This window comes from Neomonachus schauinslandi, chromosome 12, assembly GCF_002201575.2.
Source record: "Neomonachus schauinslandi chromosome 12, ASM220157v2, whole genome shotgun sequence".
Classification (NCBI taxonomy): domain Eukaryota; kingdom Metazoa; phylum Chordata; class Mammalia; order Carnivora; family Phocidae; genus Neomonachus; species Neomonachus schauinslandi.
Window position 1 is genome coordinate 52,844,939 of NC_058414.1, and position 17,282 is coordinate 52,862,220.

General features: G+C 37.4%; 1 protein-coding gene across 1 annotated transcript in view; it reads left to right on the forward strand.

Moving 5' to 3' along the window:
• Positions 1-804: 804 nt before the first annotated feature.
• SP4 (Sp4 transcription factor) overlaps positions 805-17,282 on the forward strand; it is an 87,180-nt gene continuing 70,702 nt past the window's right edge. The window contains exons 1-2 of the mRNA XM_021689663.2: positions 805-931; positions 1,439-2,993. Coding sequence (XP_021545338.1) covers positions 860-931; positions 1,439-2,993 — 1,627 coding nt within the window. The 5' untranslated portion in view covers positions 805-859. The remainder of the gene's footprint in view (positions 932-1,438; positions 2,994-17,282) is intronic.

Genomic DNA, 17,282 nt, shown 5'->3' on the forward strand with positions numbered 1-17,282 from the left:
CGGCCCCAGCGCCCCGGCCCCCGGCAGGTCGGCGGCCAATCCGCTGGGGGAAGGGGTGGAGAGTCGGCGGCTCCGCCGGAGAGAGGCCGAGGGGGGTGGGGAGTCGGCCGGGCTCGCACCGCCCTGGCCCCGCCCCCGGCCCGCGCCGCCGCCCGCGCCGCGCGCCGCCGCTGTCAATCAAGGGCGAGTCAGCCGGGCTCGGGCGGAGAGAGGAGCTGCTACGCCACAGCCCAGCGGCGGCCATTCGCGGAAAAAGAGGCAGAGCCTGTGCCAGCTACAGCCTCCTCCGAGCCACCGCGGGCGGGCGGGACCGGCCTCTCCTCCCGCCTCGCCCCCACCCCCACCCACCTCTATCCCTGTGTCTCCGTCTGAGGGTTTGTCCTGTTAATGCGGGATGAGCGGTACGTATTCTCCACCCCCCTCGGTCTCCTTCACCGCCTCCCTCCCTCCCTCCCCAGACCCTGCTCGGTTCTCCCCCCTCCCCCGGGGCCGCTGAGATGCTTTAAGGGGAGGAGGAGAGGAAGGGAGGGTATCAGGGGGTGGGAAGGAGGGTTGTGTTTTGTCTTAATGTCTGAGAGAGAACAACCTTCTGGGTGTTGCTCTGGAGCGGATGGGTCGGGTTTCAAACCACGTTTTGTGATATCCCCCTCCTCCCTTCCCTCCTTCTCCCCCACCCCCTGCCGGTGTGCGTGGATCGCGGGTTTATGGAGATTAATGTTCAGGGGGAGGGGGAGAAGAGGAGGGGAGAAGACGAATAATAATAATCCTAATAACCTGTTGTCGTTGGGGGGGGTTTGTTGCAGATCAGAAGAAGGAGGAGGAGGAGGAGGCGGCGGCGGCGGCGGCGGCAGCAGCGGCGATGGCTACAGAAGGAGGGAAAACCTCTGAGCCAGAGAATAACAATAAAAAACCCAAAACCTCAGGCTCCCAGGTAAAAGCAAACATAAAAAAAATTCATCACGAAACGTTAGGGGAGAGAGGGAGTTTTGTCCTTTAATTGCCCAGAACTGAAGAACAGAATACAAATGTTCATCCACTCAAAGCATCCTTCTGAGAGTGAGGAAGTTAAATTGTAAATTCATAAAGATTTCACATGTTTGAGGTTATAACGTTGTTTAAAATTACATTCGGAACTCAGACTAGTAGAAAACGGTGTGTATTTTCCCAAGGGCATTTTGAATTCATGAGAATGTACTTTAGAAAAGTTTGTTAGACATTTCCTTTTATTTGAACTTTATATTACAGTATCTGCTTCCTTATTCTTCTATCTTACTGCTTTTGTTACTATTTCTTTTTTATTTCTGTCACTTCCTGAGTAAGTTCTGAAACGTAGAGCTGTCAAAATAAATAAATAAATAAACCCCTTCCAACTACTGGCCTCCACTAAATCCGCCCACTTTTTCCCCCCCCCCCTCCTTTACCATCTCATTTTGGGTAGGACTCTCAGCCCTCTCCTCTGGCTTTACTGGCAGCTACTTGCAGCAAAATAGGGACTCCTGGTGAAAATCAAGCAACTGGACAACAACAAATAATTATAGATCCAAGCCAAGGATTGGTGCAACTTCAAAATCAACCACAACAGCTAGAACTGGTAACAACACAACTTGCTGGAAACACTTGGCAACTTGTTGCCTCCACTCCTCCTGCTTCAAAAGAAAATAACGTTTCTCAGCCAGCTTCTAGTTCATCTAGTTCTTCCAGCAGTAATAACGGGAGTGCATCTCCTACAAAAACTAAATCAGGTAGTTCTTCCACCCCTGGTCAATTTCAAGTCATACAAGTACAAAATCCAAGTGGTAGTGTACAGTACCAAGTGATCCCACAACTTCAGACAGTGGAAGGCCAGCAAATTCAAATCAATCCAACTAGTAGTTCATCTCTACAGGATTTGCAGGGTCAAATTCAGCTCATTTCTGCAGGTAATAATCAAGCTATACTCACAGCTGCTAACAGGACAGCTTCTGGGAATATTCTTGCTCAAAACCTGGCAAATCAGACCGTTCCAGTCCAAATTAGACCTGGTGTTTCAATACCACTGCAATTACAGACCCTTCCTGGTACTCAGGCTCAAGTTGTAACAACCCTACCAATTAACATTGGAGGAGTGACTTTAGCTTTGCCAGTGATAAACAACGTGACTGCTGGAGGAGGGACTGGACAGGTTGGCCAGCCTGCTACTACTACTGATAGTGGGACTTCCAATGGGAGTCAGTTAGTTTCCACACCCACCACCACCACTGCTTCTGCCAGTACTATGCCGGAATCTCCCTCCTCCTCCACTACCTGCACAACCACTGCTTCAACATCTCTGACGAGCAGTGACACATTAGTGAGCTCAGCAGACACGGGCCAGTATGCAAGCACATCAGCCAGTAGTTCCGAACGCACTATTGAAGAATCTCAAACACCTGCTGCTACTGAGTCTGAAGCACAGAGCTCCAGTCAGCTTCAGTCTAATGGAATACAGAATACACAGGATCAATCCAATTCTCTTCAGCAGGTGCAAATTGTAGGCCAACCTATCTTACAGCAGATCCAGATCCAACAGCCTCAGCAACAGATCATTCAAGCTATTCCACCGCAGTCATTTCAACTGCAGTCAGGGCAGACAATTCAGACCATCCAGCAGCAGCCTTTGCAGAATGTTCAACTTCAAGCAGTAAATCCGACTCAGGTGCTTATCAGGGCTCCAACTTTAACACCTTCAGGGCAAATCAGTTGGCAAACTCTACAGGTTCAGAATATTCAGAGTCTTTCAAATTTGCAAGTTCAGAATGCTGGGTTATCCCAACAATTAACCATCACCCCAGTGTCTTCAAGTGGTGGCACAACTCTTGCTCAGATTGCTCCTGTGGCTGTTGCTGGTGCCCCCATAACTTTGAATACTGCTCAGCTTGCGTCAGTGCCTAACCTTCAGACAGTGAGTGTTGCCAACCTGGGTGCTGCAGGTGTTCAAGTGCAAGGAGTTCCAGTTACAATCACTAGTGTTGCAGGTAAGTTACTATGGTCTTTTCTCTGTAAGATCCTTTCATGTAGTTTTTAATAACAGTTACTGCTTTTCTTTGCTAACTCTTAGATTTGATGTAGACCTCTGAAATAAACATAATCATAAGGAATCTAAAATCACAGGAATATTATATTAACTGCCATGAATATCGTCATCAGTGTGACCCATTCACATCTGTACATTTTAATATTAGATTTTCCGTGTAAAATTTGCTAGACACTTTTAAAAAGTTATTCTTCCATGGAGCAAAACTTCCTGATTAGAATCATAATTGTCTTCTGTAATTTAGAGATCATATTTGAATACACTTGAACTCTTCAGAAAGAACTCTGATAAAAATGATGTTTATATCTTCTTTAAAAGAAAGTAGATTTAAAGCTGAATTAGTATACAGTTGTGAATCTGTTGAACTTTAAATTCTACTTTGTAATAAGGCTAACTTTTTCTTAAATTGGAAGTTCTGCTTCAGTATCTTGTTGCTCATGCTTTTGCGTTTTGTTATACACTGTTTTAAACTAGATATTGATGCAGTTTAGAGATACAGTTGTAGTTACAAATTGATTAATTTTTATGTGTTTTTCTGCTAAAACCAGGATTTTCCCAGGATTTTGAATAGTTACTTACATATAAAATTATACCTAAATCTTATGGTTGTTATATTATTTTCAGGTATTTTTAGTGTGAAGTTGTTGAAAAACAATTAAAAATGAAATAGAATGTCGCTATTTTGAATTGTAGTAAAAGTTATTTTAAAACCAATTATAAAGCGGTTGTTTGTTATGCATATAAGGAGATTTCTGAAGTATTTGGAAAAGTAGTCTTACTATTTTAAATTTTCTTGATTCATCTTTTTTTTTACCTAATAATACCTTTGTTTTCTAGTAATTAAACACTTTTTACTGATTCTGATTTGGTGAAAACCTAGTTGTGGTTTTAGCGCCTTTGATACTGTCAGATCTGTTTAGTTAAATATTTTTATTTTGATATCTGAAATGAATAAGCACATCACTTTTTAATGATCTTTCTTGAAACAGGTTTCAGAAAAATTATGCTAGGGTTTTTGTTTTACAGTTAATACCTAACGTAAATGTATATATTTATAATTGGATGTTGTCAGATAGAGTTCTGTGATGAAGAACAGAGATTATGTGTTTTATTTAGATGCCCATTACCTCTAAACCAGACCTATCCAGTAGAATTTTCTGTGATGATGAAGTGTTGTATATCCTATCCAGTGTGTTAGCCATGTGCAGCTATTGAGTGTTTAAAATGTGGCTAGTGCAACTGAGGAACTGAATTTTTAATTTATTTAATTTCAATTTAAATAGCCACATGTGATTAGTGGCTTCTGTATTGATAGCACAGTAACCTAATCAAAGTATTTTGAGTGTGGTACTTTTCTCCCCTAAAGCTATTGCAGCACAATTATATAAGTATTTCTCTGGATTACAATCCATAGCATGCTTGCTTTGTTCATACTCTTTTCTAAAAATTGACAATATCTTAAGTATTAAAGAAAAATGTCTTTTTTTGATGGGTTGAATGACAGCTTGCATTATCAAAAGTTACTTTAGTTACATTTTGATTTGCCTTTTAAGCATTAGTGAATTATGATTAAGAGAATTGAATGAGTTATAATTTAGGTTAGGAATAGTTAATTCTTCTGTACTGTAATTGGTATCAGTTACAACCCAGAGTTTCCCCCTTACCCATTGTGAGAGCAAGTCATTGATAAGAGTGTGGTCTTCTGACTACCTAACTCAGATTTACTTGAATGATGCATTATTAGGAAGGCAGGATCCACTTTCTGGAACTATAACTTTTGGGGGTGTGGTCAAGGCATTTGCTTTTCAAATAAACTTTCCAGGTCATTCTAAATCTCATTGAAATTTGAGAACCAAGGATCTAGACATCAGTAGTGAACCGTAAAGCAAAATATGGAAGCAGATGGGTGTTGGAGCTAGTTCATGTGTGCCTCATGGAATGGGTTTTGATGGCAGAGAGAACTCAGAGTTTTTATTTCACAAGCATATTTTGACTAGCCACATGCTGAGCAATCCCAAGAGGTATGTTTAGTCTTCATTTTCAGAGCTAATTTTTTTTATTATTATTTAAGGAGTTTACATGATTTGGGTATCACTTAAGTGTATCAGGAAATTTAAACTTTACCAAGTTGGATTTTTTTTCTCCTGAAACCAAAGATTTAAAATTTCGTTGATGTTAAAGAGTTTATGTTCTAATAGATACGCTCAATCATTTTAAGAAGATAGCCATGTTATAAAGCCCAGAATTGTACTAACTTCTACAAGTCAGTGCAATTAATCTGGGCCTAGATATATAGTGCACATATATCCCTTTTATAAATGAACCCTGTAAGTTCTGATCTTTTACTTTGTATCCCCACCTTTTGGTACTTTTTAATTATTTCATATGTCTGTTCCTTCCCCCTAAATGGTATTATTTAATTTTGTTTAATTAATGGGAAAATTTTTGCTCTAAATATTTATGACAACTATTACTAGGCTTGAAAAAATTATTAATAGTTGGCTTTGACAGAATGTAATGACTAGCTCAGTAACAACGGGCTAAAAGTTATCATCCATCCTCATATCACTCTTCAAGAGACATGGGAAGGGTCTGGATGATAGGAAAAAAAAAATTTATATGATAATCAAATGAAACCAGTTCTTGAAGCTAGGGAGCTTCATACTTGATTTTATGAAATGAGAATGTTAGTGACAACCCAGGGGGAATCTCTTTCCATGATAATGAATTCAGCATAATGTGTTTCTGTGGTTTGGTCTCCTCTCAGAATCCTGACTTCCAGGCTGAGTATCTAGCATTTAATTAGTTGGAATTGTAGTAGGAACTAAGTACATGTTCCTCCTACATACTTAGTGTTTATTTCTTGTTGGAATTGTGAGTTTGACTTTGACGGAAGGAAAAGCAGAATTCCCTCTTTAAGAACAAAGGTAACATCGTACTGCTGGTTTAAGAACATCCTTTGTTTTAACTAAGTGACAAAAGTAAGATTTTTGCTCTAAGAGAACTACCTGTTTGCACAGTGTACTCAGGTAGCCAATGAGCCTTAGATAAAATGAACTTTAGGAGTTACATCTCCTTAGTTAAAAAATTTGGAACATGTAGGGACCGTTGATATCTAAATCTGTAATTAACTTGCATTGACTGGGGATTTGATTTGGTTTTGGCCTTAATCATCCATCTGTTGTAATAGGTCATGTTTTTGCTTGATGGATGGGTATTTCTTTTTTTCATTTTAGTGGCAGTTCACATTATTAGGCTAATTCCTACACAAAGGAAGTTCAAACTCAAAAGATGTTGCTCGCCCTTCAAGAACTTGACTGTCAAACCTTCCTTTACTTTTGGGGGGATTAAAGTATGAAACCTGGGGATGTAGCAGAATCAGGAATGGGAAGGCCAGTTCTTCATAATTAGGGAAAATGGGGGCCAAACAATATAATTGACATTTATATTTAATTTAGAAACCTATCTAGTAGAGTCAACTTCTTACACCAAACTTTTTTACAGAGCTCCTAAAAGTAGAAATTGACTTGAATTTTAATACTGATATGATTTTTCTTAGCTATATATGTTCTGTTAATTTGGATTTTTTTTTAGGCACCTTAAAATAAGATACATGTATCATACATATATACAGATATATAAACATGCACGCATTTGTGTGTGTAACTATACAAATGCCTCCTGTGTTTGGTAATTTTTTTTTTTTAAAGTCAGTTTGCTCTTGTAATTTTATTTCTCTAAAATCTTATAGTACTGTTTATTACATATTGAATTTGTTATGAGGAACTTATATCTTGTACCCTGTACAAGTAATTTAGGTTCTGAATTACCAAGTTGGTTTTACCCATTAGATGATGTATAGCATGACCTTTAAGATTTGTTGATGATGACATAACAGTATCATTACTAATTTTTAAGTTTTTCATGGAAGATGAAAACATATCCGTTGTAAAGCCACATTAATTTTTAGAGGGCATCTTTGAGAAGGATTTCAGGATAGAGAGGGGCGCAAGGGAAAATAGTTTTAATTACCTGTTTTTTGAATCTGAATCAGGGAACATATAATAAGTAATACTTAATATTGGAGCAGGCATAAAAGCAAGTTGGAGAGGAAAAAGAAGGAAGCTTGATTAAGAAGGAAGATGGGAAAGTGCCATACATAGATCTTAAAGAAATAATATGGATTTACAGGATGATAGAATTCTAGTTTGAAAGGATCTTTGAGATTGTCATTCACCAGTTGTAGCCTTTTGGTATCGTTGCTGAAGTATTTATAAAGGAATTTTGTATGTTTCTGGTATAAGTGAGAGCAGAAATATGGGTAAGAGGTTCTAGGGTGCTACATGAAGTACTTGGGGATGACATAGTAATAATTGAGGGGGGACATGTGGGCTCTTCTGTACTTTAAGATTGGATGTTCATAATGCCTGTCAGTTTGCTACTTAATGAATGAGCAAATTGTGGCAAAGGGAAACCTGTTGAACCACAAATTGCTTATGTATGTATGTGGTGAGATAAAGGCCTAATGAAATTGTAGTTAACCAATGTAATTTAAATATAATTGAGTGTCTCTCCCTCTCCCTCATTCCTTAGTGGTATTTTTAAAAATGAAGAAACTGAAGCCCAGAAAGATGAATTTCTTGGACATTTTGGCAGAGTGAGGACTGGAATCTTGACTGGCGCTCCAGTTGTCTTTCTGCTCTATTGCTGGCTTTGTTACCCAAATCTTTTGCTAGTAAATGAGTACATGTAGTTGAAGTTTAGGGACCAGACAAGGAGAGTAGCTTGACTTGGTCTTCTCCAGATGGATTGTGTCTGTTGTCACTGGATATTCAGCTTTAGTATATTGAATATAGTGTTGGTAAAAACACAATTCCCTAGGTCTCCTTGTTATTGAGTTTAATGGTGGAATCTTAGTGGTATTATTTTGTCCTTAAAAGAGCAAATTCAGAACTTAATGAGATTAGTACATTCTGTATGTAGGTAAGCAAATCATTAGGCTGTCCAGATACTGTATCTTTTCTCAAACTATATTTAGAAATGGCTTTTTTTTTTAATGAGACTTGTGGAGGAAGAAAACATTTATTGTTTACCTTAGTGTGTTAGGTGCTAAGATAGGTATTTTTTATGTTATCTCATTAAAACCCATAATATCTTTGTTAGATTTTCTTATTGTGCCTATTTTACAGATAGCCTCATGAGCTTTAATTTAAGAAAGTTTGCCCTCCAGTAAGTGGTAGAACCATGATTTAAAATCATCTGTGATTCTGAGGTTTTTGTTCAGGAGACATAAGGTAAAAGGATGAGTTCACAGGTAAAGGCTATTTTTCACCCTTTTGTGTCTGATCTGTCCTTACATCCCATGAAGGGTAGGTGGTTTTGAAAATTGAAATGCTGACTATGCAGTTAAAGTTTGTTCTAGTCCTAACATTCTGTGGCACTGACAGACAATTATGACTAAAAGTGGTAAAAGAAATGGTGAATAGAAACTATTTTGGCTGCATGGAGATCTCTGTGTTAAACTCACATTTTACAATACTATAAGTGGAAGGTAGAAGGAAGGACATAGGATTAAGAATGAAAACAAAGAGCAGCTTGACATTTTAAGAATAATGTCAGGAAAGCAGAAACTCATAATAAAGTAAGCTTTTAAAATAATTCTAAACAACTCATAAGGCTTCAGATCACAGCAAAAGACACTTAACTGCTTGAGCAAAATGGTGCAATATGAGGAAAAGACAGAGATACTCTACTGTGCCTCTGTTAACCAGCAAGGAAAATGCACTTCTACCTGAAATGACTAGAGCTGTAATTCACTGAGATTCTTTGTTCAAGGTAAGTGAGAAGATAAGGGACATTTAGTTGCTTTTTGGGAGTCAGAATGATCCAGATAAATGCCATCCTCGGGTCTGAAGGAACTTTCAAATTCAGTTTCAGGCCAGTATAAATAACTTAAAAGTTACACAGCATGGAAGAATTGAGCATGAATTAAGTACCTCATTTTCTGAAAACATCCTATATTGCAGACAGATGAGTTGATAACATCTTTAACAGAGTCCCTGAGTGGATTATCCAGAAGTTGGCTTCTGAGCATTTAAAAAAGAATTCAGGGATCACTGGGAACCCGTATGGGTTCACTAAGAAACTAGGTTTATGTATTCTTCCTCTAGGGTGTCCAGGTGAGTATAGAAAAGAAATAATGTTGCCACAATGTATTTTGATATCAGCGTTGGTAGTCATGATTTCTTTAAAGGCCCATACCTGGTTGCTCAATTACATGAAAAATGATTGTCTACTTCAGTGGAAGTCAGTGGTGGTATTGCATAAGGTTCTATCCTTGATATAGTCCATTTGAATATTTTTTACAAATACTATAGTGAAAGATGGCCTATTTAATGAATTTAAAGGTGAGGCAAAGCTGGGAGACTTTGCTAATAATTATGATGGGGATAGACTTGAGATTCAAAGTGATCTTAATACTCTGGAATGCTGGGTCAGAATTATCAAGATAAATACAATAGATCCTCTGTTTAAAGGGGTAGGGGAAATCGTATACCCACAAGATGAAAAACCTAGGTTGGCAGCAGGACATGTGAAGGTGATTTGGGATTTATTGGCTTAATATGAACTAAGTAGAGTAAAGCTCCTCCTTTATTTTGTGTTTGTCAGACCATTTCTGCAATATTGTATGCATTGCTAGGTGTGGCACATTTTAAATGAGACACTGACAAACTGGCAAGCATATCAGGAGGGATTGCTGAGATGCAGAGTGTGGAAAACATTTCATTAGCAATAATTAAAGAGTGGGGGGTTTTATTGTTAAAACAAGAGAAGGTGTGACCACTGTCTTTGGCTTTTTTTTTTTTAAATCTGTTTTGCTTGGCCCTGGGAAGCCAATAGAATATGTATATTTACACACAGGGACTAGTGCTGTAAAATAATGGAATGGTTTGTTTCAGAGAGTAGTGCTCTTCCTGTATTAGAGGCTGGATGTCCATCTCTCAGAGACAATGCAGAATGTAGAAGAATTTCTTGTACAGAAAGTTTGATTAGGTAAACTGTACGTCTTCTAATCTAAAATTGAAGATTCTATGAATATTTGATTATATGGTCCTATTCTGGGTATTTCCATCCAGCATATGGTGAGAGTTCTCTGTCTTAGTTAAACTTAATGACTGACCAAATATTTACGGATTGGGGGGTGGGGATTTTGAGGGTCACATTTACAGTTTTTCTTGGAGTATAATTAAGGTGAATTCTATTAAGTAATAAGTATAATAATTTAATTGATAAATAGATTTCTGTTCTTCACTATTTGTTAGACTTACTGCACTCTTAGATGCTATTTTTCTATGTTACTTGCACTTTTATTTGGTAACTACCAAAGCATTAGTATTTTAAACATACATTTCATTGTCCAACATTGATTTCTAGTTAAGATATTTTATCTCAGTAGCTCTTTAACCATGTTTAGTTATGTTTCTGATACTGTCACTTTAGTATGAACAATGTGATTCCTTTTTCTTTAGTGAAATTGGAGAACATTTGGAAAATCTAGGATTCTTACAGAGTTCAAACTCTGGAAGCACTCACAGCTTCGAATTTGTGAATTTACTCCTTGGAATAAACAGATCCAATATCTCTTTCTTTTTGGCACAGAATATGTAGCACATAGGTGTTTTTTAAAAAATTATGCAGAAAATACTAAACCCATCAGGCAAGATCACCATGCATTGTATTTTCACATCAAGATAAAATCAGTTTTCCACAATCCATTGCTAAAATAAAAAGGAGAAAGGCTTAAAAAAAAGTCATTTGAGACTCGAGACCCTTTTAAATAGAAAGAGTATTAACTGAGATATATGAAGGTTCTCTTTTCCTTAGATATGGTAGTACAATTAGGAGTAGGGACTATCTGCTTTATCAGAGAGGTGCGGTTCAAGTAGTAGGTTTATTCCTTCTGCAGACGTACGTACTGAGAGGCTTCCTAGAGCCCAGGTATTTTGTGTTCTGGGTGATAGTCGGGTGTGGCTGAAAGAGACAGGAGAGGCAGAGGAAAAAGGAAGTTTATTATACTCGCATGTGCTAAAGAGACTGTCACTGTACACTGAGAGAGGGGGTCACATGAGAGGGAATGCCAGGGGATGGCTTAGCTAAGCAGCTGGGGAACAGAGAGAGGGAGGACCCCTGGCCACATGCTTTTATTGGGGGGTCAGGATGCACTACACAAGAAAAGACAGGAGGGGATTTCATTTAAATGTTACTAGGTCATAGGGGAAGATAAGAAGGGAAACTATGCTGCAGGAGGTCCCCTTATCATGCTGGTGCACCTGATTGCATGGGCGGGGTGCTTACAGCTTGCTTGAGAAGATGTATATGCTGTAGGAAAACACTTTAAAATTTATAGTACAACAGGACTAAGAATTAGAACTCCTCTAAGTTTTTGCTCAGGTGCTGCTCCCCATAAGCTTATCCATCCTGGGCAAACATGTTATAATTGGAGTTTTGTCCTTTTCTCATTTGTAAAATAGTATTAATTCCTTCCCTTTTTATCTCATAGAGTAGCAAAGATACATGACATAGTACATACAAAAAAAGTTAGAATATTCTAAAGAAAATTCTACAGTTGACCCTTGAACAGCATGAGGATTAAGGGTGATGACCCTCACATAGTTGAAAATTAGCATGTAACTTTTGACTCCCTCCAGACTTAACTACTAAGAGCCTACTGTTGCCTGGGAGCCTTACTGATAACATAGAATTACTTAACACATTTTTTATGTTGTATGTATTATATACTATATTCTTAAAGTAAACCAGAGAAAAAAATGTTATTAAGAAAATCATAAGGAAGAGAAAATACAGTAGGAGAACGAGTAGTTGTAGATGTGGATATTAGCTTGAGTTAAATATCAGATGCAAAAGAGAAAGTTGTATAAAAGGACTATCAGAAACCTATGAAGTTCAGCTAAGGATGGAGAGAGGTAATCTACAGGTGGGAAAAAAAAGCAGTGTGTTTCACTGTAAAAGAGCTAAGTGTCTGCAGCATGCTCTGTCTGTGTTAGACTCTGAAAGTACTCACTTGTCTTAAAAGGATGCTCATGGTGGGGAGGTGAGGCTTACATGGATGAAACAATTACAGAGCAGCTACAATTGCATATGAGAGTTTATTCTTAAATACTGGGTTTTGAGATATGGAAAACAAGTTAACAAGAGTTCAGAGACAGCTGAGATCAGTGGATTGGAGTAAACAAGGCAGGTTTTCTGTGGTGAAGACTTAAAACAGGCCTCGAAGATTGGTTTGGAAAGTGGACATTTGAGACTGACGATAGAGAGGTGAAGAGAGTGGATGTCTTGAGCCAAGCAGCTGAAGTAAAAAGCATGAAGTCCTCACGAGGAAGCAGGGAGCTAACACAGCAAGCGGCATTCTCTCGCCGGAGCTCCATAGTAGTGCAGTGGTCTTATAGAGTAGCTCAGAGTATCCCAAGTTAGCAGCCTGTCACCTCTGCTTCAGAGAAGTTATGTGTTTATTGGATTGTTTCCTAATGTGTTGTTTGAAGTAGGGACTCTGCCAAAATAATAATAAAAATAAGTTTGAAAAACCTGAATCTAGTGGATAGAAGAGACTGGATGGAAGGATTGGCAGAGCAAATGATATTATTAAAGTGTTTATAGATAAAAGTGTGGAGAAGTTAGAATCAGGAGGCCAGTAAACAAGCATGTTGTTGGAGTAATTTAGTCATGAATTCACAATGGCCTTTAGAAAGGCTATGGCAGTGAACTTGCTTAATACAAAAAACAGGTTGTCAGACTTCCCTTTAGTACCGAGAATGTTGACCTGAAAGAAGTGGTAAGGGATTAGGTAAAAACATCACGTTTGCTGGTTCTTTTCCTCTACTCCATACCAAGTATAGTAACAGGCATTAAGAAACTGAAGATGAAGTGAGACATGTTTGCTGCTTTCACAGAATATATTATCTGTTGCAGAGACATACTGTATTTTATTTCTTTGCTTCTAAGATGTACTTTTTTTTTTTAACATTTTAACATCTTTGAATTTGAAATGCATCTTACAGTCAAAGGCATGTCATAATTTAATTAGCAGAAATTTTTTTGTCCTTACAGTCACTTACATCTTAGACTCAATGGGATATGATGAATATATAGTTAATTAAATTACAGCGTGGCATTTGGTTTATAAAGACTGTGAGTGAGGTGTTATAGAAGCCCACAGGAAAGAAAAACTGGTTCTGCTTCTAGGGTTCCAGAAATGTTTTCATGGAGAGGGTTATAACTGAGCCTCTAAGGGGGCCTTAATGGATTACTAAAGTTTTGCCAGGTCAGGATGAGGAGGGCCATTTTAAATGGTTATGTTGGATTTTACATGCAGTTTGGAGATCCATTTAAGGAGTTTTCTACAAATGTTATAAAATTCGGACTGGGATCAAGAAATATTAACACACATGAAAGGCGAATTGTAAACCTATGGGCAGGGGCTGTGTCTTATCTATTATGGTATTTTTCAACTTGCACATTGATGAATGTTGCTTGGTACCTTATAATCCTGGTACTGAACTAGGGAAAAGGACACAGGTGGAGAACTTTGATTTCATAGGAGAATGGGATCAATAGGTCCTTGGAATAGATTCAAGATGCATACTTAAAAAAGGAATGAGAGAGTTTATGTTCATAAAAGGAAAATTGATTAGTAAAATGAAATAAAAGGAACTTATATCTGATTGTTCCATATGTTGTGGTAGACAGTTACAGGTGAGAATCTTAGCAGTGAGGGGAGTTTTGAGGAGAATCCAAAGGTATTTAAAGTTTACAGGTTGTTTCTGTCCCTCTGAATTTATTATGTAGGTGCCTCATAATGTAGCCAGAGAGGGTTTAGTATAGTTCTGTAAATAATGAGTCAAGTCACCATAGCTTTTTGTTCACAGAAGCGGAGCTGCTTTTGCACAGGAGTATAGGAACCAAATAGTGATCTGTGCTGTGGTAAGTGGGTACCTGTCCCTGGTGTGGGGGTGGGAGGGGTGGAACATCCTTTTTTGGCTGTAGTTGAGGGTGCCTAGGCTGAGGAGTTGAGAAAGAAGAAGGAAGAAGAAAAGAGTAGGTGCATATGGTGACAAGTACTAACTGAATTTATATAGGAGAAATTATTATACTTAAAGTGGTTTGTAAATCCTATACACTTTTGCATATATTTAAATCTACATATGAACCAATTTGAGGTGTTAACGTTTGACAGGTATTTGTCAGAAATGCTACAAATTATGATAATATGCTTGTTGAAGCAGTAATTGGATTATTTTAATTTTATCACAATTGTGGTTTTATTAATATAGTTTTATAAAATTAAAACACATTGTATTTTTATTTCTAGAATTTCTCTCACCCTTTGTTCTCACTGGCAGGATTTCAGTACCTATATTGATTCTAATGGTAGGGCAGGTACATGGTTTTGGTAATCTCTTTATATACTTTTACTCATTTTATGGACTCTGCTGGGAGACTGCATTCATAAATTCAGCAGCTGGGTACTCAGCATCTGTATCATGAGGCTTGATGTGTTCCTTATATGATCAAATAACATGGGATTGAACTTCCTCTTCCATAATGTTTTAATGGGGAAAGAAATTAGTTCATTTTTCTTTTATGAATGAAACAAGTAAAAGGGTTCTTTAACTCTTATATTTGGCTCACATTTACTGCATATTTGTAGTGTGCCAGATACTGTATGCAGCACTTGATATATTAACTCATTTATTCTTCAGAACACTGTGTAAAGTTAAGCATTGTGGTCATGTGCAAAAACTAAGGCCTCGAGTGGTAAATAACTTGCTCAGGGTCACATAATCTAAACACATTTTGTCTCTAGAACCCTGTACTTTGTCCATTACCACTTAAATTGTCTCTCACTATACACTCCCCTTGTGCTACAGTGTGTGTTTCCTGTGATCATTTGTGGAATTAATTCATTGTTTCCTATGTGTCAGGCACTGGGCTTAAACATTTTATGTATATTAACCCATTTAATTTTTGCAATTCTATGTAGAAGGTAAAGGTAATGTCAGTTTATAAAACAGGAAACCAAGGTTATCAGAGGTTAGTATCTTGGCCAAGGTTATACAGCCAAAATGTTATTCGGCTGGTTAGTTAAAGTACTTTTGATAAGGCTGGTCTGGATGAACAGGACTATCACCTACCTTTACAGCTAAGCGATACTATTTTAAGTAACTTATTGTAATTAGTGTAGTATATTCAGTAAGGCATTGATTCCTGTATTTTTAGCTGAGCACTCTACTCTTTATCACCCTTTAGGGGCACAGGGCATAAATGCCACAGAGAGGATTAGGGGGAAAAAAAGATTTTATTACTTTGTGTATCCTGTGTTGATTGGGAATTTGAGGTTAGTAAGAACATTTCCTTTATTAAATATATGTGTACCATAAATCAATTTTGAATGAGTTTTTTAAAACATTCTAAGAATATAAACCATAGAGTAGTCTTACAATATTTATAATACAGTAATATTAATATTTATTATAATATATTAATATTTAATATGTAATATCAGTATTTATATTAAACATTATTAAATACAATTGATATATAGTAATGAGTATGTTATATTAATTTTATATGTCATTTATATTATACTGACACAAAAATTAATAAAATTATCAGGCATGCCAAAAAGTATATGCTTTACGAGGCCTATATTTCATGACTTACTTCTTGATCAGCATGTGACATGTCAGTAGATAGGAATTTACTATCTGAAGGAAATGTTAAGAAATGACTTTTAGGAGAACCCAAAGACAGTAAGAATTTTATGTATAGAATTTATGTTCTTCAGATAATTCTTTAGTCATTTTTGTGTACCATTAGTTCAATTGACAGGTGCTTTAACTTTATTATTGTTGTCTCGTGGATAAATAATAAAAAATATTTGAATATCTGCCACTGTATACCAGACATTGTTCTAGATGCTGGGGAAACAAAACAGACATGTTTTGTAATCATGGGTCCTATTCTTTATTTTAGGTGAATTTTGTTTTATCTCAATCTTAGATTATTGCTCTTTTTAATAGATGAGGAAATCACAGCTCAGGAAGGTTAAATAATTTGTCCAGTGTTAGAGAATTAATACATGGGCATATTGGGAAAAGAACCCAGATTCCATCTGGCTTCAAAACTCTTATTCCAAAAAACAAAACAAAACAAAAACACCAAAAACCTCTTATTCCAGTTTAATCATAAATCCTTGTGGCTGGGAAAATTAGTTTTTATGAAAAGTTTTAAAAGTTTTTTTTTTTTTCTCCTTTTTAAAGTAACTACCAGGGGCACCTGGGTGACTCAGTTGGTTAAGCTTCTGCCTTTGGCTCAGATCATGATCCCAGGGTTCTGGGATTAAGCCTCACATCAGGCTCCCTGCTCAGTGGGGAGTCTGCTTGTCCCTCTCCCTCTGCCCCGCCCCCCCGTGCTTGCGTGTGCGCCCTCTCTCTCTCTCTCACAAATAAATAAGTAAAATCTTTTTAAAAGACTAAAATAAAGTAACTACCAATAAAAATTAAAGACCAGTTTACATTTTAGAAGAGATTGATACACCCGAGTAAATTTATAGTCTATGAGAATGGAGTAAATTTAGTTTAGTCTCTGTATTTTGAAAAGATATGATTGAGTTCATTTCATCTATCTCTAAGTTTGTGTGTATGTACACATTTACATATATATATTTACTCATTGTAAACATTGAGTAAAAACTTCAGGAGATTATATTTTATATTTGTGGGCCTATTCATCATCACCTTCCTTGTTCTCCCAACACTCTTTTTTTTTTTTATTTTTTATTTTTTTAAAGATTTTATTTATTTATTTGACAGAGAGAGAGACAGCAAGAGAGGGAACAGAAGCAGGGGGAGTGGGAGAGGGAGAAGCAGGCTTCCCACCAAGCAGGAAGCCCGATGTGGGGCTCTATCCCAGGACCCAGGGATCATGACCTGAGCCAAAGGCAGATGGTTAACAACTGAGCCACCCGGGCGCCCCCAACACTGTCTTTTAATTAAGGATACCATCTCATTTTGGGGTAATTCTAAAAAATTAACATACTTCCTCACACTCCCACCCCTACCCCAAATCACAAAGAAAACTTGATTCTTGAAAATCAAAATGTTCACAGCTTTCATGTGCTTTTAAAAAGGTTCTCTGGTAGCTATCGGAACAG